A 25,478-nucleotide genomic window follows, 5' to 3' on the forward strand; every position below is an offset into this window, starting at 1 on the left:
CAAGGATGACTAAAAATGATAGTTGATGTAGAATGCACCACCATTGACAGAATTAGAGTTTAGGATGATGCACTCACATAGTTGATTGGATAGAGCTGGCATTATGCATGGCCCAATTATTTGATGATATGAAGAGTCCCAAAGTATTTCATGCTATTTGGATGGACCAAAATAGCAGTTGCTTCACAAAGCATCTCTCTGGACAGAATTTTGGAAAATTTGCACAAGGCAAATGGGGTAATGGATTGAGCCAAAACTTGGCGGAGGGAGTTGATATATATAGGAGAAGACTAGGTAAAAGTTTCAGCCATAATAGAGCAAGATAAAATATACTTGCTTCACAAACTGAAAATTAAGGCAGAATCAAAGAATTGCTCCTGTGCTCGCATAGTTCAATGGAATGAACTGAATTTAGGTGGAGGCTAATTATGTGAGATACTTGAGAAGATGGAAAAGTTTCATCCCATTTGGAAACTCTATGAAGGTACTTCCTTCACAAGCATGCCATCTGGTCAGAAACTTTGAAAAATTTGCACAGGGACCTAGAATGAATGGATTGAGCTCATATTTGGTATCCATGGGTGATATATCAAGGTTAACCACCCTGCCAAATTGCAGCTCAATTGGAATTAGGAATAAAGCACTTCCTTTGCAAAAATTTCAGAGAATGCAGAAACTTGCATTGGATCATGTGCTCAAATTATGATCTTTGGAGAATGGGTTTGAATGGAAATGGTGAAGATATAGCAACTACAAACTCCACAAATTATTTGGGAATTTTCCTTGCTATAAAAATAGTAGCTCCTTTGGAAAATGGCGGAAATGCAATATTGGCTTAAAATAGGAAAAGACGATTTTACTTATTTAATTATGGCCAATATATTTGCCAGAGCTAGGATTAGGCATAAAGATCAACTCCACCAATTCTCATGAATTTAGGAGAGTACTAGATATGCCTTTGAATTTTATTCCTCAGAAAGGCAAGGAAAGGAATAAATCATAATTCAAAAATATTGCATAAGACTTAGCAATATTTTTGCATATCCAAGGATTAGAAGGATAGGAGGGTCTCTGGGAATAGATGGGATGATCAACAGATCAAGGAAAATGATGTCTCCTTTGTAATCACAGAGGCCACATTCAAATTCCAAGAATTGGAATTAGGGTTTGAGAGGATTTGAGATGATTCAAAAGCGGTCTTGCCCACTGACAAAGACATGAGCAAAGTTTTGAAATGTTGGAAATGACAAGAATTCCCAGAGTCATCCAACAAACTTACGAGAAAGATTTTGAAAATGAGTGCGAGGAAGGAATAACAGCTCAAAAATTGATAACCCAATTTTGGGGCTGTTACACGAGCCGTGCAATCCCAGCCGTGTTGTCGTGAGGAGAGGCAAAAGGAACATCATTGGAATGGATGGAGTCGCCAACAAGGAAGACTAAGACTAGTACGGCAACCCAATGAGGGAAGATGACGATGACGATGAAGTATACGTCAAAAGAAGAATCAATACTACATTACCTAAGAAAGATCGTACTCCATGGAAAAGGAAAAGTCAGAATGAGGGGCTCAATTATTCTTCAACGAACAAGAAGGGAAAGAAGCTCACTCAAAAACAAAAACATCAACGCCGGAACCGTTATTGGTTAAATGATGTAATATATATGTTCTTATTTTGTGTACATACTTAACCGTTATGCATGGGTCAAATGATGTAATATATATGTTCCTATTTTGCATACACATACTTAACCTTCAAATGATGCAATATATATCGCCTTAGTTATATGCATTGTGTCACCTTCCCATCATTCCTGCTCTCGGAAAAAAGCAAAAGAAAAGAAAAGAAAAAAAGAAAAGAAAAGGGAGAGAAAATAAAGGAAAATAAAATAGAAGAAACAAACAGGGAAAACTGCTATAGGTACTGGTTTTAGCAGTATCGCTTTTCTGAAAAAGAGCTACTACTAGTCAAACTAGCAGTAGAAACTTCTGGATAAACACACTATAGCTACATGTGATAGTAGCAGCGCTTTTTGGCTAAACACGCTATAACTAACTTAGCTATCGTGCGTTTTGCCAAAACGCGTTGCTGCTATGTTCACTTAACTCCTCAAATCCCCACTCTCTGCTTCTTCCCGCCTCTGCTTCTTCCCCAAAATCCCCACTCTCTCTTCCCCCCTCATCGCCGCCAGAGCCCTGCCCTCGCCGTGCCCCTGCGCTCGCCCCTCGTCTCGGCGACCATGCCCTCGCCCCCGACCCCGGCACCAATGCTCGCCCCCGACCCCCTAACCCCGGCGACCTCGCCCTCGCCCCCGACCTCCCATCCTCGGCCGTCGTCGAGCCTGCCTCCTCACCCCTGCACCCTCTGTGAGCCCCCCACCGCTTCTCCTCTCTCTGCTAGCTAGGGTTCTTCGGTTAATTTAGTTAGGTTTTAGTTAGGTTAGTAGGTTAATTAGGTTATCTATTTAGTTGCGAAACCTAGTTAGTATGAACCCTAGTTAGGTTTAACCATAGTTAGTATGGACCCTAGGTTTCAAATTAGGACGGAAATTTAGGGTTAGGTGTTTTAGGTGTAGTTAAAAGAAAAAAAAACATAATTGATTATAGTGCTAGTTAGTTTAATCAATTGTTGTTATTTAAATTTTGTAGTGTTAGTTAGTTAATTATAATTAGTATGAAACCTAGGACAGATTAGTTAAAGCAACTGTTGCTATTAAATTTTTTTAGTTAAAGCAGTTGTTGCTATTTTTAGTTTCAAATTTAGGTAGGCTGAATTTAGTTTCATGTGATATGTGGACATGTGATATGTGGACATATTATTTGGGCATGTGATATATCTTTCTTCAAGTTCTATATTTTTCTTTCTTTCAAATGCATATTTGAAGTGGACATGTGATATGTGGACATGTGATTTGGACATGTCATATTTGGAATTTGGACATGTCATTTGGACATGTGATGTTTTGGGCATGTCATATTTGGGAAATGATGATTATGTGCAGGGTATATGATCCGAGTGGCCTATGTTTAGCAGGAATGTTGATTCATTTCGTTCTAGTGAATTTCAGGCGCTCGATATGTCCACTTTTTAGCAAAGGTCATGCCGAAATTTTCCGTGAATTTTGGCATGACTTGTGCTAGAAAGTAGGCATATCAAGTGCTGGGAGTTGCTGGGAAATGGCATTCTGGCAAATATAGATCTTGTTTTATGTCAATTCTCATTTTTTTATAGTTTTAGAATTAAACGAGGAGACTTAATCATAGGAAACATGTCGAACAACGAAGAAACCGGGCCTTCTGACCAAGATGCAGATGAGATGGATTATGATGGTGAACAAGAGTACCTCGACTTTTTGTCTGCTAAGCAATGTCAAAGTTTGCAGGTCGGCCTCGATGATGGTACTGATGCTGACATCGACACCGACAGGGAAGGTACCGGCGGGGAAGGTACCGGCAGGGAAGAAACCGACGGGGAAGGTACCGGCACCGATGCCGCTAACGAAAAGAAGAAGCAGAAGAAGCAGAGGATACGAAAATCTAACAAACTCATCATTGGACGACTGGTGATCACAAATATGGCACCTGGCAAGTTTGAGCCATTAGAGCTGGAAGAAGCTCACGAGTGCTATGGCAACCAAGTAGGATGCATCCTAGGGGAATGCGCGAGCATCAACGACAATGACTTAAGGAGTAAAGAACATTTGAAACAGTTGCACCTAATGAAGTTGCACAAGAGGTTCGAGTTCCCGGCCGAGATTATAGCATAGAACAACCGTGGGATGAGCCGAAGATGAAAATATTAACAATCACTCCATGGGCATGTTAAACAATGATTTGGTCTCCTGGAAAGGGGGGTGAAGCGAGCTATTGAGGCTGAGGAACCCCTGTCCAGGATTCTGCAGGAAAATCTGACACTTACGGAAGAGTAGTTTGGAAAGTTCAAGGACAATTACGCTACCGAGGCAGCCAAGGCTAAGGCTGTGAAATTCAAGAGCCTTTAGCAAAGGAACATGAGGAAGCATCGCCTCGGAAGCCATGGCTACCTTTGTAAAAGGCCCATATGGGATAGGGAGGACACGGAACGTGAAGCCGCGGGCCTCCCAGAGCCCTTCGCGAAGTTCACCAACCCCTTGGAGCGTGACTTCATCAGGGCCCGCTACAAAGTGGGACAAGGAAAAGAAGGTTTTTTACATGGACCAGATCACGAGGAGAATGATTAGAATACTAGTAATTATTCTTTTACCACCTTACATTTAGCTCCACATCAAGTCGACTACACATTTGTAAATGGTTCACGTTCCTTCTGTAGGAGGAGCAACACTAGCTTGCAGCCGAAAGCCCTACTTCTCCGATGAGGCCCAAGTGGGACACCCCTCTCAATCAGGCCTTGAACGAACTTAAGGGACTCCCATTGGGCCAGCGGCCGCAATATGGACGTGTGCACGGCACCGGAGACGGTGCCACGTGGAAGGTGTTTTGCAACAAGGGCCCAAAGGCCAAGAAGCAGAAAAAAGAAGTTTAGTCTGGCGGACATCGACGAGAAGGTGAAGCTTGTGTTTGACAAAAAAGCAGCCAAGGATGCAAAAAACAGCCGAGGAGAAAAATGAGTTGCTACAGCAGGCAGTCAATGCAGCTGTAACTACCTGTGGAAATTATTTCTCTACTAACTTGGTCCCGGCTATCATCAACTGGACGAAGGAAAATCCAGACAAGACGACACATGATGTCCCCATGCCCAGTTTCGTCGTGAGCAACTCCGTGAACAATACCACCGCACCATCACCTGCTCACGCAACCGGGCCTGCTCTCGCACTCGCGCCCACACCCGCTCATAGCAGCACGTCCTCAGTCTCTGGCGCGCTAGGAGGGCCTTCGTCTTTGGCTGAGCTCGACTCCCTCATGGTAATTACATGTCGCACCAACATACATATCTAGAATATTCCATTTTCGTTGCCTTTCGGATGTTTTACGCCGCACAGATGTGTTTGCAGGCCGATGAAACCCCATGCACCGTACTCTACTTGATCAAAGGCCAGAAGGTGGACGTGGGAAAGGGGGTGATAACGAAGCCCTTGGAACTCACGTTCCCTAGCCAGCCGATCCCCGCCGGGCACTTCAAGGTTACCTTGTCGACTCTGAAATTGGGGCACGAGGATTTGCCTCCTCCAGTATGGCTGGGGGAGAGGACGACGAGACCCCGTTGCAGATTGGAAGCTGCAAGAGTTGGGTGCTGCTATGGGCCAAGAATCTTCTTCATCTAGAACCGGCCGAGAGCACACCAATAACCACACATCAACAAGCACGTATGGATACCACCACCCCACCTATGCAATTACCAGCTCCTGTAGTGCCGGGTGAGAGCGGCAGACGACGTGATGAAGGCGGTCCAATAGTGGCTGGTCTAATCGGCCCCATAGAACAAACAATGGATGGTGAGATGGAGTAGACGGAGGACCCAATGGGTTTCCTCATTACAGGGGACCATGATAGTGACTTAGATATGATGATGAGTCAGCCATATGACGAATCGGGCTATCAGCATGCCGATGAGGATGTGGATGATTTTCCCGGGCAGGAACGTCCTAGTAGGGATTGCAAGAAGTCTCTCTTCATGAAATCCTCACAGGAGACGCCTGAAGATGCCATCTCAACATAGGCTCAACTAGCCGGGGGTCGTACAGTGCTTAGCCCAGCAACACTAGGGCGGGGGTTAAGGAAGGGTCTGAAAGGTGTGCCCAAGAAAAAGAAGAGGAAGAGACTGTGGAAGATAGGCTCAGCTGCCTACAAACAAGCCAAAGCACATAGCAGCCAGACGGTGGATTTTGAAGAGCGTGCACACGTCAAAGGTGCGGCCATGTTCCATGTCACGGGCGAGCCGATGCTACCACCGAAACTGCTGGAGGCACTATCAGGGGATCTCAGGAGACTGCACGACCATGTGTTGTCGACTGAGAAAAAGCCTACTAGCCTCAAAGGATCCAGGATATCCGACATACGCGGCTTGTGTGCCTGAGGGGAAGTGCTAAGTCGATACACGGCCCGCGGAGGTGTTTTTCTTGCGATTTGACCATATCTTCAAGATGTTTCTAACAAGGCGGCTCGATTCTACAATCGTCTGCCTTTCTGTGCTACATATGAGCTCCGTCATGAAGGGAGACGAAGTCTCGCAATCTGTGTGGCGGATCCGTACTACATGCACGAGTCCTTCTTGTGTCTCGGCGACTTTGAGCGTGAAACTGCTAGGGAGTACCTCCAAAACTTCATGGTACAGAGTAAGGACCATGAAATTGTCCTCCTGCCTTATCATCCAAAGTAAGTCAGTTCCGGACAACCCTTTCGTACATTTCAATCATTCCTTCTCGCTCATATGGAGTATAATTTGAGGTGTCTTTTTCCCCGCAGCAACGGGCGCTCCGTCCTTATCGTTCTTTACCCGCGAGTCTCCCACGCGGTGTATTTCGACCCTACCAGAAACTACGAGAAGAAGGACTACACCCACATAATGAATATTCTAGATTATGCTCTCCAAGGCTACAACATTAGGGGTGGCCACCTGCAGATCAGGAAACAAAGGAACAAGAAGTTGGGTTTCTCGCATAAAACTAACTTCTACTGCATCCATGTCCCAAAACCAAGCAAGAAAGATGAATTCTACCTCCTCCATCTCCTGATTGAGTTTAGCACGGATCACCAAAAGCTTCGCATGACAAGCAGAAACGATGATCATATCCGCAAGTGGATAGAATCTCATGGAGAAGCGGATTATAAACTTAGAGATGACTTCTTTCACATCCAAAGAGACATTGCGACGATCATCATGAAAGAAGTCATCGATGAGAAGGTGATGTTCCACCACGGCCTTATATTGCGAGCTGACGTCTGAACTCGCACAGGCATGCAAAGTCATGATCTCACGTCATTCAAGAAGCTAGGGTCCATCCTTGATGATATGGAAGGATGGAACTTCTAGTGATTTACGATGATGATGATATCTGTCGGTTGAACTTGTATACTTTCTGTAGCGATGAAACTTTGTGATGTCCATGGTCCCTGTCGAACTTGTGTAATGCTACTTTGTTAGTTTGGGTACAATGACCTGCGTACCTCTACTTAATTAGTTTGCATACTATATGTTGCATCTAGTTGCTAACCCTTTATTTTTCATGTTGCTCTATTATATTTTTTTGCATATGATCGTACATTTTCTTGATGAAGATGCATCTCTAACAGGTACCTAGATTCTTGATGGCGAAGAAGCAGTGCTATGTCGTGTACAAAGGGAAGGTTTCCGGAGTGTACGACGAGTGGCCAGAGTGCCAGGCGCAAGTGGATGGGTTCTCGTGCACCAGCCATAAAGGCTTCAAAAGAAGACAAGAAGCAGAAGCTAGTTACTTGAGGTTCACGCTAGCGCGAGAGAGGACTCGTAACCACTGCCTCATGTATTGCATAGTTCTGCTCTCACTCATAGTGATAGCTCTTCTCGCGTATATCATTTGTTTAGATGGATGACGATGTAGTTGCAAGTATTCGAGACTTGTATCGCACTTTTGAGATGATGACGAGAGACCACTTTGTGTTTGGATGATGATTATGATGATGACATGATTTGATGAGACTATTTGCATGTGTATGCTATGATTACATTTGTCGTCTCGCAACCATTTGTATGTGTATGATGATGACATTTGTATGTGCTAAAGATTCTTGTATAAAGCATGTTCAAATACAAAACAAATATGCAGAAAAAATCAGAAACTAATAAAATTAGCAGTAGCAAGGGGAGTAAAGTTAGCAGCAGCGTGCCATTAGCAGTAGCGGCGCTTAATACAGAGCGCTAGAGCTATTAGCAGTAGTGCGCTGTTCTACAGCTCGCTGCTGCTACGCTTGTATAGCAGTAGCGCGGGCCAACACACGCTGCTGCTACAGGTTAGCTGGAGCGCCGAATCAGTAGAGCAGGTTCCCGTGCTACTGCTATACCTAAAACCCACGCTACTGCTAGGCTTTTCCCTACTGGTGTAATATTCAAGGAGAACCAAGCAACTAAGCATGGGGATGGCCCGGAAGGCATCTCCTCTTTCTTCTAACGACCATCGTTAATTTTACTTGGAGCTATATGTTTTCGTCACATATCATGAGTTTTGCTTGGAGTGTCTTGTATTATATGAGTTGATTGTTTTGATTTTTAGTTTTTCACAATCACCTTTCTAGAAAAACCTATTTGAGAGAGCCATAATGATGCCATGATTTGTTAGAATTGCTCTATGTGCTTCACTTAAATTTTTTAAGCTATGGAATTGCTCTAGTGCTTCACTTATACATTTTTGAGCATGGTGGTGCTTTAATTTTTGAAGAAATGACCCCATGCTTCACTTAGATTATTTTGAGATGTAGTTGAATTTTGAAGAAATATCCTCTCATGCTTCACTTATATTATTTTGAGAGATGAAAATTTTAAAGAAATATTTATGCTCTTGTTCTTCACTTAAATTTGTTTGAGAACTTATTACAAGCAATGGTAATGTATGAAACTAGTCCCAAAGTGATAGATATTCAAGAGGGATAATAATAACTATCATGAAGATCATTGGATATTAAAACTTGATTCCTTGCAATAGTTTTGTGATATGGATATATTAATATGTGAGCCATGTTGGTGAATAATTATGCTTTAGTAAGAATATTGGTGTTAAGGTTTGTGATTCCCTATGCAAGCATGAAAATAAATAGTTATGCAATGAAGCTACATCCTACTTGTGGTGCATTATTCGGTGTTAGTTATGTTTAATCCTCGTATGATCGTTTTCATTTCTTGGTTGGTTGTTTCTTAATCTATTTGCTAGCCTTCCCTTGTATTAAGTGGGAATATTGCTTGTGCATCCAAACTCCATAAACCAAGTTGTGCCAAATGCGTCCACCATCTTTACCTAATATTAAAGGGAGGAGGCTTTCATAGTTCTTCATAGGTCATCCTTTTATATCCGTTGATTCTGTGTTAATCATAAATATTGACGGACGAGATTTAGAAATAGGTCTATGTTACTTCCTATCTAAAAAACATCCTGATCCATGCCCTAGTTGGAATAGATTTGTAATCTTTCCTTGCTCCAACCCTCCCACGTTCAGCTCGATTGATCCTCAAAACTAAAATATACATTCAAATAGATTTGAGAGATTGAGCGACAACCGTTTGGTTTCCTATATAGCAAATATGATTCGTTCGTCTTACCATCAATCAATCAAAAATACATACACGCTTGGCCTTTCTCCATACGTTCATCTTCCCGCATCAATTTTCGTCTGTTGATAGCTGGAGTCAAATTCCAGATCCCTCGCTGCCTACTCCTCCCATAAGTATCGGCTCAGGACAGAGGAGAGGAGGCTAACACGAAGCTCAACCTGGAAGCAAAAGAGCCCAATGTCTTCGTGTATAACAGGGAAGTATACTACATGAGTTTGATGCTCTGTCTCCGCCTCGACAGCAGCCGGACCTCCGTCGGGGCGTGCCGGTGACCCTGTCTCCCATGAACGTCGTGGGTCGAATTCTTTTGCGATATGAGACCGAGTTGGCATCGATCGATCCACCCACATATACATGACGGACTCTTCGGAGAGCCTGTCGCCGTGCACGAGGAAGAAGATGGGAGGCAGAGCTGGGGTAGGGAATGGCTCAAGTCGGACGGGGTAGAGAGCATCTCCAACAGTCGCACAAAAATTTGACATCCAATAAAAGTTATAGCGCGCCACTTTAGCATTTTTAGTGCGTCGGGACCAACATCGCTTTTGCAGACGTCCAAAAACGCGCGCACAAAAAGCACACAGTGCAAAATGTGAAGCGCGCGCAATCCGAAGCTCAAAATATACTGTCGCGATAGCATTTTTCAGTGCGCGCCCAAAAAATTTTAACGCTACAGTATCTGTTGGAGCTGTGCGGCGCCAAAAAAACCAAATTTTAGTGCGTGGAGCTTTTTTTGATGCCTGTTGGAGATGCTCTCAGATCCTTAATGGTGGCGTGCGAAGGTCCTCAGGTGAAGCAACACCAGAGCAGGGGCTGTGGTGCACGGAGGACAGCAATCGGCGGCTTGCAGATGCGCGCTACATAGGCGTGCGTGCCTAATTAATCAGCCATGCAGCTTCCGCCCATCGGCTGGCCTCAATCAAACAGATTTTTTGGCAACGCAATCTGTGGACTGTGACAGCTGGCGATGATGGAGACCGACAGGCCGGAGTTCAAGCAGTTCATGCATCGATGAACACCCATCAATGGCGATGCTGGGCTTGCCCTTGATCCCCACAACCCCCACCTGCACCTCAGCTTCAGGGTAGTCACCGACAGCGTACGCGGCGCAGAGTTCCTCCTCACCTCTTTATGGTTGCGATGGAGTACATATACAACACACCAGCAGCAGAAGAGTACGTGTGTGCGTCAATTTGTGAATGTGGGCTCATGCATGCAACATGCGTCAAGATGAATCTAACGCCTAATGCAAGGTGCAAGGCAGCAGGGGCGAGGGGCATCGCCAGTACTATGTACGTGTTGAAAAGAAAAAATCATTTGAGCTGGGGGAGCCGCGGCCCTGCGTGACGCTTTAAGTAGCTCCGCCATTGATCAGAGGTACATATCTGTAAATGCTGTATTTTCAGTTTCAAATACTATAGGCTCAGTACGTAACTACGAATACATAGCATTTTTTGCTGATTTATTTGCATTGCAGAGTGGAAAAACACGCTTTTATGTCATATATGGCAGATATGATCGTGCACTCCAAGTAGCAAAAGAGTGCCCAGACTGAACTTTGAGGCAGATTTCATTGGTACTATATTTATACACACCTCGCAGTTTCTTTATCAGACAAACACTAGTAGAAAACAGGGCTTTGGTTGGGGCCTAGCCAGCCAATTAGTCTCGGTTCAGTCACGAACCGGGACCTATGGGGGCACACTTTTATTATGACGCACGTCCTAGTTTATCTAGTCAACGAGATTGTCATTTCGGGGCCCATATTTCTACACAATATGTTCCTCTTTGAGAGGTTCATGGGAGTCCTAAAGAAATATGTCCGTAACCGTGCTAGGCCAAAAGGAAGCATCTCCATGGGCCATTAAATAGAGAATGTCATTGGGCTTTGTGTTGACTTCATTCCTGGCCTTAAGAAGATAGGTCTTCCTAAATCGTGGCATGAGGGGAGAATGATTGGAAAATGCACGCTTGGAGGGGACCCAATAATATGCAGGGACGAACATTCTTGGTCTCAAGCACACTACACAGTCATACAGAATTCTACCTTGGTGACCTCGTATGTCGATGAACACAAAAACATTATGCGCTCTAAATACCCGGAGCAGTGTGACGACTAAATTACATGTGAGCACTTCAGGACTTTCAGCAGTTGGTTGGAAACACGTCTCAGAGGTGACAACACTGTTTATGATGAGCTGTACTCATTCTCCAGGGGACCATCTTCAACTGTATTAACTTAAAAAAGATACGAAATAAATGCGAATACATTTTACACGATCGCCCAAAATCAAAAGAGCACCAACCAAAATAGCGGTGTCCGCTTTGATGCAGCAACCGAGAGGGGAAAGAACACATATTATAGTTACACTAGCACATATGCCCGTGCGTTGCAACGGGAGATAAAATAGTATGCATTTAAATTCAGTGATAATTATATGTGCAAGCAAAATCTTATGTGCACACGAAAAAAGAACATTTAGCTTCTCGGTTTCGCCGCGTGTGAAACAATCAATCCGCTATTTTTTCATTCATTAATTGAGGGCATTTAAGAGTTTTGTTACGTCATCGTACGTCAAATAAGACCCATTAAGGTATGAAGTTTCTAAATATTATAGGAGACATGAACAATTTTTTAAATCCGGAACAGTTTTTTTAATTATGTACACTTTAAAAAAATCCGAAAAAATTATGAAAGGGAACATCTTTTTAAATTCACAAACATTTTATGAAAATACCAATTTTTTATAATAATATTAACATTATTTGACTTTGTGAACACTTATTAAAAACCGGAACATTTTTAAGATTTTAAAAACTGGAACACTTTGTGAAAAATCATAAGATTTTTAGAAAATGTGTATCTTTTACACAAAGCGTTATTTTTAATTGTGCAAATTACACTAAAAAGGAATATTTTCTGAATTTGGAGCATTTTTTAAATACCATTTTCATTTAATAAATCTCAAATAATTGTTAAAAACAACAATAGTTTTTCAAAAAATGGGGAATTTTTTGTAGGTTCCGAATATTTTTTTGAAATAGCAACAAATTTTGGATTCTTAACATTTTGAAAAAATTGTGTTTCTTAAGTCTAATTTTTTTGTGAATTTTTAACTTAAGAAATACTATATTCTAAAAGAAAAATAAACTTGGAAGGGAAGAAAGAGATACGGAAAGGAGAATAAAAATAGAAGTAAAACACAGAAAAAAAATGGGCCAGCCACTATTGGTTGTCCTATGCGAAACTCCGACAAAAAAACATGATCATTATTTGAATTTGTGAACATTTTTAAAAATGGGAACATGTGTTTCATAAGTTTTTTATAAATGTGTATCTTTTATACACGAACATCATTTTTGTTGTGAAAATTCAACTAAAGAAATAAAAAAAATTAAATTGATGCATTTTTTGAAATGCCATTTACTTTTTAGACATCTAGAGCAATTTTGATTTTATTTGCAAAAACGGCAAAAAAATTGCATCTTCCGAATATTTTACAAAATAGCAACAAAATTGCAATTCTAAACATTTTCAAAAAAAAATTTAATTCTGAACTTTTTTGAGAATTTTTTTATTTACAAAATAAATGATAAATAAAAATAAAATTGGAAGGGAAAACGAGATAGGTCAATAATAATAATAATATAAATAAAACACAGAAAGAAAGGAATATGGGCCAGCCCAATATTGGTTGTCCTGTGCGAAACTCGACTATTTGTCGCTTGTGCGGGAAATAGTGTTTTGCCAGCTGCACGGGCAGACAAATAAGTGGGCTGGTTCGCTGGGCCAGTGCGCGTGGCCCACGTACGAAAATTCTTTTTTAGCAAACAAAGACATAAAAATTTAGTACCACCTCGGATAGCAAAAAAAGTTCTTTTCGATGGTGAACGGATGAAAAAATTGGCGAAACGCACCTTACTTTATTAGTAGGTATAGATAGTGGACATATGGGAACTTGACTACGGACATGATTTTAAGGTCCCTTTATTTAAGTGCAAATGGGTCAATCTGTCAGGAGGCGAGGTACAGGTAGACCGACAGTACAGAATGACAACAGTGGATCTGAACAATCTTGGGTACATTGATGAACCGTTCGTCCTAGCCAATGATGTGGCACAAGTTATCTATGTGAAGGACATGTCCACCAAACCGAGAAAAAGAAAAGATAAGGAAGCGAATACATCATACGATGAGCCAAAGCGCCACATAGTTCTTTCAGGAAAAAGGGACATCGTGGGAGTGGATGGCAAGACAGACATGTCCGAAGATTATGAAAAGTTTCATGAAATTCCGCCCTTCAAAGTCAAGGCTGACCCAAGCGTCCTGATAAACGATGAAGATTATCCGGCGCAATAAGCAAATGACACAATCAAAGAAAAAGTGAAGACTTTTTCTCCACAACTGTTATGATGATACCATGCCAACATTCAACATTTTCCTAATTCATTTGAAATGCCTGTTGTAATAGACGAGTTTCTGTATGAAACCCTGATATCTCGAAACAGATAGTCCGTTTTGTTGAAATGCTTTGAATGTTTTGTTGAAATGCTTTGAATGTTGCATTTTATAAACCTCTAGTATTATTGAAACTAAAATTATATAGAATTTATGCAACTAAAATTATCACTGTATTTTCTGTTCAAAAAATTAAAAGCAAAAAAGAATTTTATTAAAATAAATACAAAAGGCAAAAAGAAAATAAAATAAATAAGTATAAACAAAATAAAATAAAATAAAATAAACTTTTATGAAATAAATAAGTAGAAACAAAATAAAATAAATAAGTAGAAACAAATAAAATAAACTTTTATGAAATAAATAAGTAGAAAGAAAATAAGACAAAGTAAAATAAAATAAAATAAACTATAATAAAATAACATAAATAAACCTTAATGAAATAAATAAAAATATCAGCAGTAAGTATTTTGTTGTAAGTATAAACAAAATAGAAAAATAAAGCAATAAAAAACAAAAAAACTGGAAAAAAATGCCACCTACTGGGCAACCACAGCCTGAATACGACTAGAAACCCATCCATGGGCCAGGATTCAGGCCCGCAGAAGGCCCAGCAGGCCCACAGGCGTAGCAGTTCGAGATTCGGCCCAGAGGCCTGCAGTTCAGAGGAGTTCAATGGAGAGGGCGGGGCAGGGCTTATAAACAGGTCCTGCCGCTCCTCGGCTAGCGAGGTGGGACTAAACATCCCACCGCATCGCGGCTTTGGCAGGCACAGGACATTGGTCCCGGTTGGTGCCACCAACCGGGACCAATGCACACCTTTGGTCCCGGTTCGGGGCACCAACCGGAACTAATTCCCCCCTTTAGTCCCGGTTGGTGCCTCCTCTGCTTCCCGCCCTTTGGTCTGCTGAAAAAAGACCTTTGGTCCCGGTTGGTGGCACCAACCGGGACCAAAGGTGGCATTGGTCCTGGTTGGTGCCAAGAACCGGGACCAATGCTCTTTCTATATAAGCCACACTTATGAAAAATTTTGATTCAGTTCTTCCAACTGCCCCGACGCCATCGCCGCACGCTCCCCTGCCTCGCCGCCGCCCCCTTCCCCGACGTCGTCCCGCGCCGCCCCGACGCCATCGCCGCCCCACACCACCCCTGCCCCGACGCTGCCGGCCCTGCCTCCTCGTCGCTGTCGTCGCACCCTGCATTGACGCCGTCGCCGCGCCGGCTGTGAGCGCCGCCCCGATCCCCTCCCCCTTCCTGTACTGGCCGCCGCCGCTGCCGCCGCGCCCCTATGATGTTTTTTCCAGATTATATGTATATGTGTGATTATATGTATGTGTGTATATATGATTATATGTCCTGTTTTTCAGATTTTTTATTTAGGTTGTTAGTAGATATCGATTTTAGGTTAGTGTAGAGGAAAAAGTAAAATAATGAAAAGGAAGAGAAGAGGAAGAAGGAAGAAGGAAGAAGAAGAAGAAGAAGAAAAAGAAGGAGAGAAAAAAGGAAAATAAGAAGAGGAAGAAGGAGAAGAAGAAGGAGAAGAATAGGAGAGGAAGAAGAGGAGAAATAAATAAGAAGAGGAAAAAAGAAGAAGAAAGGAATAGAGGAGAAGTTCTTCTCCTCTATTCCTTTCTTCTTCTCCTCTTTTTTTTCTTCTTTTTTTCTTCGATCTCCTCTATTCTTTTCTTCTTCTCCTCTTTTTTCTTCTTCTTCTTCCTCTTCTTATTTTTTATCGGGTATGTCGTTGTTGATATACCCCTCCCCGATAACTTCGACATGAGGGGGGGGGTCGATAAATAATAGAACTAGTTAAACTAGTTTATTTGTAGTAAGTACTACTTTATTTTATTTATAGTAAGTGCTTAGTAGTTCAACTAGTTGATTTAATAAAACTACTTTATTTTACTATAGAAGTAGTTTATTTTTAGTAAGTACTACTTTATTTTATTTATAGTAAAGTGCTTAGTAGTTGAACTAGTTGATTTAATAAGACTAATTTATTTTACTATATATAGAAGTAGTTTATCTTTAGTAAGTACTACTTTATTTTATTTATAGTAAGTGCTTAGCAGTTGAACTACTTGATTTAATAAAACTACTTTATTTTACTATAGAAGTAGTTTATTTTTGGCAAGAAAGTTAATATAACTGTTTATTTTTATAGTTGAAGCAATTATTCCTGCATCGACGTCGACGATGCCTATCCCGCATCCTCGTCGTCAACTCGGCGGAGGAGGCCTGCTTGATCAGAGGGGGCATGTTCGGGACTGGGCTCCGCCGGGCTGGTATTGGGAGGTGCTACCTTCCGGGGGCGTAGGTTGGTGAGGAGCCATCCCGTCGTTGACTCGAACCTTGTTTGGTGGCGGTCGGGTTGGCCAGTGACGGTGTCGAGGCTTCCGGACACCGCGGATGTGGTATGTCACCGTGTCAGCGAGGAGGACGAGCCTATCCGTTGCTACATGGTTGCGTTGGAGGGCAGGTTCGACAATACCTGGCAGGTTCTTCAGGGATCTCACTGGAGCTATGATCCTGTGATGGTTCATTCTCTTTGGGTGTCCACCGCCTGCGTCGATACCCGTCGGGCGCTACGGTTCTAGTTGTATTAGCGATGCTATTTGTATGATAGTATTCGAGGTGTATTAGTGATAATATTCGACGATGTACGGACGCAAGAGATGAAGTAGTTTTGCTTATAATTGAATGAATGCTAATTTGAATACTACTTTATTTTACAATTTGGTTTTACTTATTGAATGCTCAAATTGAAAAGGTACTCCTACTTTGAATGCTAAAATTGCAGAGCACTATGCAAGGCTATGCATTTGATTAGTTGATAGCTTATAGGGTTTTTGTTTTTGCAGAAATCTAGGAGCCTCTCAATCATCCCCGCCGTCGTCCCCATCACCGACCCCCTCCGACCTCGAGGTGAGACCAGCCGAATCTCCATGTCTATATGAGTCCTATAAGATATTTGTAAATGTTTTTGCTCATATATTCAACCATTGAAATGTAATGGCCATCAAGTTTGAATTCTCATATGATGTAGATAAAAACATGTATATTTCCGTCCCGACAAATTTCAGGTGCTCGATATGTCCTTTTATAGAAAGATAATTAAACGATTTTTTGGGTTGACTTTAAGTCTGTCGAGTCTCCACCATATATGAGAGGACGAAGAATCCCGACTGTTGCCATGGGGGTAGCTTCTCCTTCGTTCCCGTGTGCTAGACAATTTGGTGTAATGCACTCGGGAACGAAAGGAGGAGCTACCATCACCGACGGTCGCAATGTCAGAGTGGAATCAATGATGGAGAGTCTCCACCATATATATATGAGAGGACGAAGAATCCTGACTGTTGTCGTGGGGGTAGCTTCTCCTTCATTCCCGTGTGCTAGACAACTCGGTGTAATGCACTCGGGGATGAAAGGAGGAGTTATACCATGCATCACCGACGGTCGAATATGTACACCACGTGAGCTGAGAGTTTTCAAGAACAGACTCGACAGACCGATAGTCAGCTCGTGATGAATAATAATGATCTAATTTAGGTTTTTTAGTAGATATATTTAATTGTAAGTTTAATATTTGAATTATGAACATAGGAAATGTCATACTCAGACAACGAAAGTCTCCCGGTGGAGTGCGATTGGTGCCACGACGACCGAGGTCAGTGCGACAGGCCTCACCTGGACGAAGCTCGGCGCTTCAGCATTAAGCTAGAGGAGACCTTCTATGTTGAAACGGTACGCAACGACGACAAGTGTTTTCTTTTCTGTAATTAAGCACGACTTCAACTATTTCAACGTGTAATTTTCATCTTTTACAATTCGACTAGCTTATCCCATGCCATGCAAGACGCTATGTCTTGGAGAGGATGGGTTTTGAAGACCATGAAAGTTTCGAAACAAAGAAAATTCACCTACGGACCCATCATGGTGTGGATCTTGAAGTAAAGTTGTACAATTCTGAGAGCATAACCCATTTTGGTTGCAAAAAATGGGAAGCACTTTGCAAGATGTATGGTTTTCATGAGGATATGTTTGTCACCATGGATCTTGGTGATCCTGAAATGAAGCAAGACAATATGGACATTTGGGTCCTTGTTGATACGCCTTCGATTCTACCGCTATGTGAGTTTCTCAAACATAGTTATTAGCTAATTTATATTGTTCATTTCAAAATAGTTGGCAGCTTATTTCCATTGACACCTTATTTTCATTCTTCAAAGAATGTGCGGAAGATGGTAGAAAGAACCTACTACACCGAAGGCTCCGAATTAACTTATCAGGAGAAAAATCATCTGATCGCATTTTGTACTGATATTGAGAATTACAATATCTACAATAAAACTCCTCAACATTATGGTCAATACGTGCCACTAGTACACGTGTTGAACTACGGTAACTACTATGGAGATACCCTGGTAAGATTTTTTACTATTACGACATTCATGCATCTTTTACATACTTCTAAAACTAGTACATCATTTGCTAACTATGAAGTTATTTTATGTTTTTCAATAGATAATCCCAGAGGATTGTGTGCCTCATTTGATGTATCAGAAAGGTAGCCTTAATGTTTTGAACATACAGCCAGGTCATCCTACGAATCTCAACTGTCCATACCGGATTTCTAAAAGAAGTGGAGACATGCTAATCAAAGAATGGAAAAAATGTATGGACAATCGTAAGGAGGTTCTTGGAAGCAAAAGGAAGCAAAGTGCAAGAATTGGAGATAGGATGATCTCCATTCTCCATAATGGAGAGTGAGGGTCTATATTGTTTTATGTTATTTTACCTTAAAGAGGGTATTTAGGTCCTACCGAATACTGATGATTATGTGCCTAAAACAATTAAGTAGGGTTGGTTCGATGACTATGAGGATGATGATCGTATGACTTGTTATTAATAACGAGTAGAAGTTGTATGATGATGATTAGTAGGACTTATTATTATGATGATGCATGATGCAGGCATGAAGAGTTATTATATATCAGTGGGTGAAATGAACATGGATTGGATTGAAGTGAAGGCAACATGCATGTGGTGCATGTCGAAAGTAGTACTAATCCAAACTTGATCAAGTTAGGATTAGTATTACTTTCGACATGCACCACATGTTGTCTTCACTTTAATCTAAGCCATGTTTAGGCATAGCAGTAGTGTTGGTAAACCAAGCACGGAGATAAGAGAGTACACTTCTCTCTATTAGCTAGCTAACACACCCTAAATTATCCCCTAAACCACCCCCTTTCAGAAAAAAACAAAAACCTCAGCTCCTGCTAGCTGCTGACGCGTGGACGCCTATTTGGTCCCGGTTGGTGCCACCAACCAGGACCAAAGGCCCTCCTGCCTGGACTCGCAGGACCGGCCACATGGAGGACCATCTGTCCCGGTTCGTGTAAGAACCGGGACTAAAGGCCTAAGGCTTTAGTAACTACGCTTTAGTCCTGGTTCAAAAACCGGGATAAATGGGCCTTACGAACCGGGACAATAGGCCCTTTTTCTACTAGTGAAATCTCAATGGCTAGTGAATTTTGATTTGTACTATTTTTTCTTGAAATAGAATTCTCCATTGTACTCTAAACTTTGCTTCTAAAAAAGATGGAGCTCAAACTAAAGGAGGAAATGGGTGGAGAAATGTGCTTAGAGAAAAGGAATTCAGCAGAGCTAATGAACCATGAATATAGGTGTGAATATTGGTGTTGTGGACAGTAGGGTTGAAGAAGTTGGCCGGTGCAAGGGTGGAGAGAGAGCCGGAGGTCGTCGAGGAGAGAGACGGCGAGGTCTGGGAGGAGGTAGCCGGGAGGGTAGGTCCGCCGGCGGCGCCCTGGGAACCGGTCATGAGGAGGAAAGAGAAGATAGGCCTGATACCAAGTTAAGGAGTAAATCTCTCACATTGATTAGCATTGATCACAGGTTCACATATATGGAGGAGCAGCCTCCTGTACCCACGCACACACTAGCGATCCTATAAACCAGGAGAGATAAGCGGGATAAGTACAACATGTACGTGACATTACAACAGAATATCTACAACTCAACAGATATATCCATTTGAGGCATAAGCTTTTTCGGACGGAGGGAGTAGCATATTGCGTTTGTGCTCTCTTTGAATTTGAGTATACGGCCGAGAACAAATATGTCATTAATATTAATGTCTAAGAATTATTTTGTCTACCATTTTTAACAGCTTTGTCTGCCATTCTAACCGGTTCTAGCAGAGATTGATGGATATAGAAGAAATATGCAAGCAGCTGTCCCTAGGTACGTGTAGCATCTCCTACTAATAACCAACCTCAGTAGCATAAGCGGGAGTGACCCTTTCATCTGGCAATGACATGCCGAACAATCCACCGCGTGAGGCAATGTGTAGCTAAATATCCTTTAGTTTCTTATAGGGCATCTATTTTTTCTTAGGGCATCTTCAACGCGGACTCTCAAATCGTCCACATACGTTCGGACTGCACGGTCCGGACGTGTTGTACCATTCAACGCGGGTCTCGGTCCGCTTGGTGGTCCGGATGCACTTTTTCCCGTAAACCGGAGGCAAAGTGAGGGGGGGGGGGCTTTGCGGGCGTCCGTACCACGCCAACACCCACATCTGACTGCCCTGGCCCACCCAAACCACCTTCCTCGCTCGCGCGCGCTTCCCGTCCAAAACGGTCAGCGTCACTCCAGAGTGTCAGTGCTGCATTCATGCCTGGTCAGAATAGACATGACCTCTCAGTGGCGCCAGCATTGAAGCAACGTGCCTGCCGAGAGAGCGCTGCCTGTGCCGCTTCCCTGGGGACACGATTTCTCTGTGTACGAACGACACCACAGCCGGCCGGCCGGCTGTCTGCCGCCCACATTAATGACACGCAGTTGCCGAGGAACCTCCGGTGCCACTCGTCCGTCCGTCTGCTGCCCACCATTGCCATTCGCCCGCTATATAAACTTCATCCCCGGCCATAACCGTAGTCATCCTCCTCTGTCCATTTTTCAACTCCGCACCACTCCCACCATGGCCTGCTCGTGCTCCAAACCTCTCTGGGATGGGATGTTACCGGAGCAAAAGAAGGAGATGGCCGTCATTGCTGCTGTCTTGCAGGCAGAGGCTGACAATGTCACTATGGAGGACGCGGCCGAGGATGAGCCGGCGCCACCCTCCTTGCCGGTGCATTGCAGCTTGACCATCAGCGAGGCTCGTGCCCATTACATGGACATGGTGCGGGAGGAGCAGTTTCGGGAGGCGGGGGAGCAGCTCGACACCTACATGGCCATCATGCCGGACGCAGACGTGATGGAGTAGGCATCGCTGCTCGAGTCCTACCGCTCTGGATCCACCTCGCCCGCTGGCAGTACCGCCAGCATCAGGGGGAACTCGAGGCCGCCTATAAGGAGTTCGACAAGCCAACAACAGAGGTGTGGGGCAAGAGTGACGATGAGGACATCGCCAGCTCCGCCAAGGCCGCGCCCTGCCGCCACAACCACGAAGTCGGCACGACCTCGGGCATTACCGGTAGCAAGGAAACATGGAGGCGGACAACTTCACTTCCCGGGGCTCCGAAGGCGGAGGTTACGAAGGCAGTGCTGGAGAGCATTGAGGCGGAACAGGAGAAGGCCAAGGCATTAGCCGGAGCTTCGGTTCATGGGGCTCATGGACGGACATGGGGGACGGGCGCGGGCAATCATCTAGATTAGGTTTAGAGTAGGTTTTATTCGGGTTTTTATATGAAAATGTAATAAATTTTATATGTTTTATATGAAACTCCGGAGCGGCGGTTGGAGCTCCTTAAGGATATTTGAGCCAAGCGCAAAGTTCATATTGCAGTGGGCTTCTCTCCGAACTTGCTGGAGTGGGAGGTGGAAGAGGAGCAGGAGCAAGCACCTGATGCGGCCATCGAGGATGTGAAGCCGAAGAAAGAGAAGGACGAAGGTGTGGCAGATCTGACACCTTTGGCTGCCGGATACGCGCAAATAATAATGCATGTTTGCTAAATCTCAGTTGCATAACATTTTCTCGTGTTTCAATCGGTTCCAGTGCGTCATACCGAAGAGTTCATGACATCCCTGGCCTTGTGTGACCAGACGACGGACAGATTATAACCAACTGAAACTGCTAAAGATTTTTCCGTTGCCCGAGGAATAGACACCCCAATAGTAATGAAACTACTATGTTTCCGATAGTTCAGCTCCTCGTACTTGATTGAACACTTTTTTCATAGCTACTCGTACTTGATTGTACACGTTTATTCATAGCTATTTGATTGTACACTTTCATCCTATCCTCCAACTTTTTTCTTAGTTGGAGTAATCCCTTCCAACTGGAACCTTAGCAGATCTCTCCGTCAAGTTCCATAAGCTTTAATTTAGTCTCACATGAAAAATTGTGGCCGCCGGATGTGGTTTCAGAGGATAGGATGGGATTTGGTGTGATTGTCCGATCACTCTGTATTTCTGTAGGTTCATTTGCAGTAACACTAACACCCTACCCAAAGTTCTAATTGCAGCACCAACTAGGGATGTAAATGGTATGGATAATTTCCGTTCCGAATCCGCATCCAAATCCGTTTTTAAGGATATGGTATGCACTTTCACAAGTCCGGCGGATACGGATGCGGATGCGGATATTGGTTAACCGGATATCCGACGAATATGATAACGGATATGGTATCAATAATGTCCGACGGATGTGGATTATCCGGTATTTTCGTGGATTATCCGGTATTATCAATCGGATTACTAAACAGTATAACAGAGTCACCTACGAGCTCACACAGTGATTTGACACTTTAGACCGTCTGATCAGCTCAATCAACATTCTGGATCATACTATCGTACCCCAGCGTCCTTTTCTACCGCTCCCACCCGGAACATCCAGGTCGTCCCAAACGATAATGGGCGGCTGCTCCGAAGATCGATCTAGGCGGCCTCCTGTCACTACCGGACTCGCGGTCTATGCCTACGGCCACGGGCCGTCGGCATAGATCTATGCCTACGGTTGCCGTCGGCATAGGCCCGTCGGCGTAGATGTCGTCAGCGTAGTCTTGTCAGACCGTCGGCATAGTATAGCCGTCGGCATAGGGGCCTATGCCGACGGCCTGACGTCAGCCATCGGCATAGTATAGCCGTCGGCAGTGTTTTTCGTCTGACGGCAACGGACGGCACCGTCAAAAGCGCTGACGAATCACGCAATGCCACGTCGCAGAGATATGCCGACGGCAAAGCCGTCGGCATACCTCTGCCACGTGGCAACCCGTGGTACTCCTGGTGGCAGGGCTATGCCTACAGCAAAGCCGTAGGCATAGATGAATCTATGCCGACGGCTTTGCCGTAGGCATATCTCTGCCACGTGTCATCTCCTGGTTCCTCCTGGCAGCAGGGCTATGCCTACGGCAAAGCCGTCGGCATAGATTTTCAGCTATGCCTACGGCTTTGCTGTAGGCATAGATGTGCCACGTGGCGAGCCCTGGTAACTCCTGGGCGTATATATGCCGAAGGCTTTGCCGTAGGCATAGTTTTCTTTATTTTTTTTCCCTGTTTTCTCTTTTCCAATTCATTTGACAGCATTTTAAAATAGAACAATATGAAATTATGCAGAAATATGACAATTCATCATGTAAACATACTCAAGTTCATCTAAACATACTCAAGTTCACCATCATCATCTAAACATACTCAAGTTCATCACATCATCTAAAGATCATCACCGACGGAAGTTCATGAACATAAAAGTAGTGCAAGACATGAAACATCATAAAAGTAGGAATATGAAAGGCATGGCACGATGGCCACATGCACGGAATCATCAAGCAAGACCACCTCCGCCAAAACCACCACCTCCACCAAAACCACCACCACCTCCGCCAAAACCGCCATCGCGACCACCACCACTCTGCCAGATCGGAGTGATTGGGGTCGAGGAGCAGGAGTCTAGCCACCGGTCCCCTACATGTTTCAGAAAAGATTCTAACGGTAAATATGATATGATAGTGTTTCATGAACGAGAACTAGTTTGCTAGTAGTTAGGAAAATGTACTAACCGGACCATCACTGCCTAGTGCCACCCATTCATCGAACGTGGGCACGTGTGGGGGTTCTCCCGCAGGTGGTGGTGGGGGTCCCATTTGTGGTGGATCCGTGCGGTTAGTCCAAGACGCCAACATAGCCTGAATGTTAGTTAAACAAGCAAACTAGAAGATCAAAAGGAATGAAAGTGCAAAAATTTAGCTTGGTTTTAAGAGGGAAAAACTAACCGTCATCATCTGACGGTTGTAATCATCGTTTGCCTTCACTCATTTCAAGTACTCCCGCACCTCGAGATTCCTATGCTCGACAAACTCCTTATATGCCTACATAATTTAGGTTGTTTCTAAGTGAGCAATGCTGAAAATAAACTGAGAATGCTAGATAGAAAAAGATAAAGAGGAAGTACTTACAGCATGCTGGCGGGCTAAGGGAGTCTGTGAACGCCCCGTACTCTCTAACTGGCTCGGGTTGGTAGCCCGAAGCTGTGTGTACGAGATCGAAGGAGTGATCAAGCCGTCGAAACACGGATATCAGCCATTCTTCTTCCCCTGGATGGCCACCACCGCCGTGTCGTCAATCTGAGACTGGGCGACCTCAGCAACAGGAACATCCGGATGCAACTCCTGATAGTGATGAATGTAAGACCCCAGGTGCTCCTCGGTCTTGCCATAGTACTGGCTCTCGCCCTCCTTGCGATGACTCCGCTCGCAGGCCAGCTTCCACGACTCCATGTCTGAGAGCGGCCTCTTCAACTTGTCCTCCTACAACGTCAAATAGAAGTCAGCCATACATAAGAACATGACGGTAAAGAAGAACAAAAATGCATCATGCACATAGATATACCTTCATGGCCTTGAAGCCCCAGTGGTTCCTGTTTCCTTGGCCGTGTGTCCCGTCGTCTCCACGGTTAGCCCGGGCCTTGATGCTCTTGGCAGCAAACTCTGCATCGGCGCCGAGCCACCTATCCACCAAACTCGCCCATCCGTCATGCCTTCCATAGCACCAACGAGGAACAACCTATGCAAATTTTGGAAGCATGACATGTGAGCACGAAACATATAGTTGACTGCTTGAAACAATGAAAAGTTAGTAATAGTTACCATCATGAACTGCTCCCTGTTCAAGGTAAGTCGTAGCTTCTGCGCTTGAGTTTTGGTCATCTTTTGGTGCAGGTAGATGTGGTAGTACTGCGAGACGGCAACCCAGCGCACCTCGTACTGCAACTGACGAGCTTTCTTCTTCGCAGCCACAAGCAAGACCACGTCGGCTCTGGCCTTGTGCTCGTCAAGAACTCTATAGAGTTGCTGCAATCATGCATAAACCAGAAGCAAACAAGGCATGAGTTGAGTGATTCAATGATAAACTATGAACGAAACTGAAGACAAGTGATTCAGAAGAGAACTTACCCAAAATTTGGTGATCACGGCCTTAGCGGCCGTCCCGTACTCCGCGTTGCTGCAAGCCTCGTAGTGGGCCCAGCTCGTGGCCAAAACCCGCTGCTGCGGGTCCCTGTCTGGCCGCGGGCAGAATAGGCCAAGCCAAAACTCCTTCAACAGGACAGTGATAAGGCCGTTCGGTTTACGGCCCTTTCCGCGAAGGATCCAGTTTCTGCAAAAGAATCAAATGATTGCCATGTGTACAATAAGAAAATGTTGTCAGGTGTTGAAAATATGATTGAGAGGCACTTACTCTGTCCCCACAGGTTCAATGAGCCACTTGTGCTCCTCGATAGAAGGCGGTGTAGGTAGTCCGGCATTACCACGCAGCCA

At 43.9% G+C, this 25,478-nt stretch overlaps 1 protein-coding gene and 1 long non-coding RNA gene across 2 annotated transcripts; both read right to left on the minus strand.

Annotated features, from left to right (window-relative positions):
* Window positions 1–24,239: 24,239 nt before the first annotated feature.
* LOC125516400 lies at window positions 24,240–24,944 on the minus strand. Its single transcript, XM_048681866.1, has 3 exons — window positions 24,810–24,944; window positions 24,553–24,726; window positions 24,240–24,470 (listed from the first exon to the last, which is right to left on the minus strand). The coding sequence occupies exons 1-3, from the start codon at window positions 24,867–24,869 to the stop codon at window positions 24,240–24,242; spliced, it is 465 nt and encodes a 154-aa protein (XP_048537823.1). The 5' UTR covers window positions 24,870–24,944.
* Window positions 24,945–24,959: 15 nt separating this feature from the next.
* On the minus strand, window positions 24,960–25,478 carry LOC125517208. Its single transcript, XR_007287477.1, has 3 exons — window positions 25,399–25,478; window positions 25,116–25,317; window positions 24,960–25,013 (listed from the first exon to the last, which is right to left on the minus strand). It is a non-coding gene; the product is annotated as an uncharacterized LOC125517208 (long non-coding RNA).

This window comes from Triticum urartu, chromosome 6 (genome assembly GCF_003073215.2).
Source record: "Triticum urartu cultivar G1812 chromosome 6, Tu2.1, whole genome shotgun sequence".
NCBI classification, from domain to species: Eukaryota; Viridiplantae; Streptophyta; class Magnoliopsida; order Poales; family Poaceae; genus Triticum; species Triticum urartu.

What these genes read in the sequence shown, in the direction of transcription:
- LOC125516400 (XM_048681866.1), bottom strand. Translation starts at nt 24,869, where the DNA reads ATGACCAAAACTCAAGCGCAGAAGCTACGACTTACCTTGAACAGGGAG. An exon ending in ACAGGGAGCAGTTCATGATG is followed by an intron (nt 24,727 to 24,809) that starts GTAACTATTACT and finishes AAATTTGCATAG; the next exon opens with GTTGTTCCTCGTTGGTGCTA. An exon ending in GGGGCTTCAAGGCCATGAAG is followed by an intron (nt 24,471 to 24,552) that starts GTATATCTATGT and finishes TTGACGTTGTAG; the next exon opens with GAGGACAAGTTGAAGAGGCC.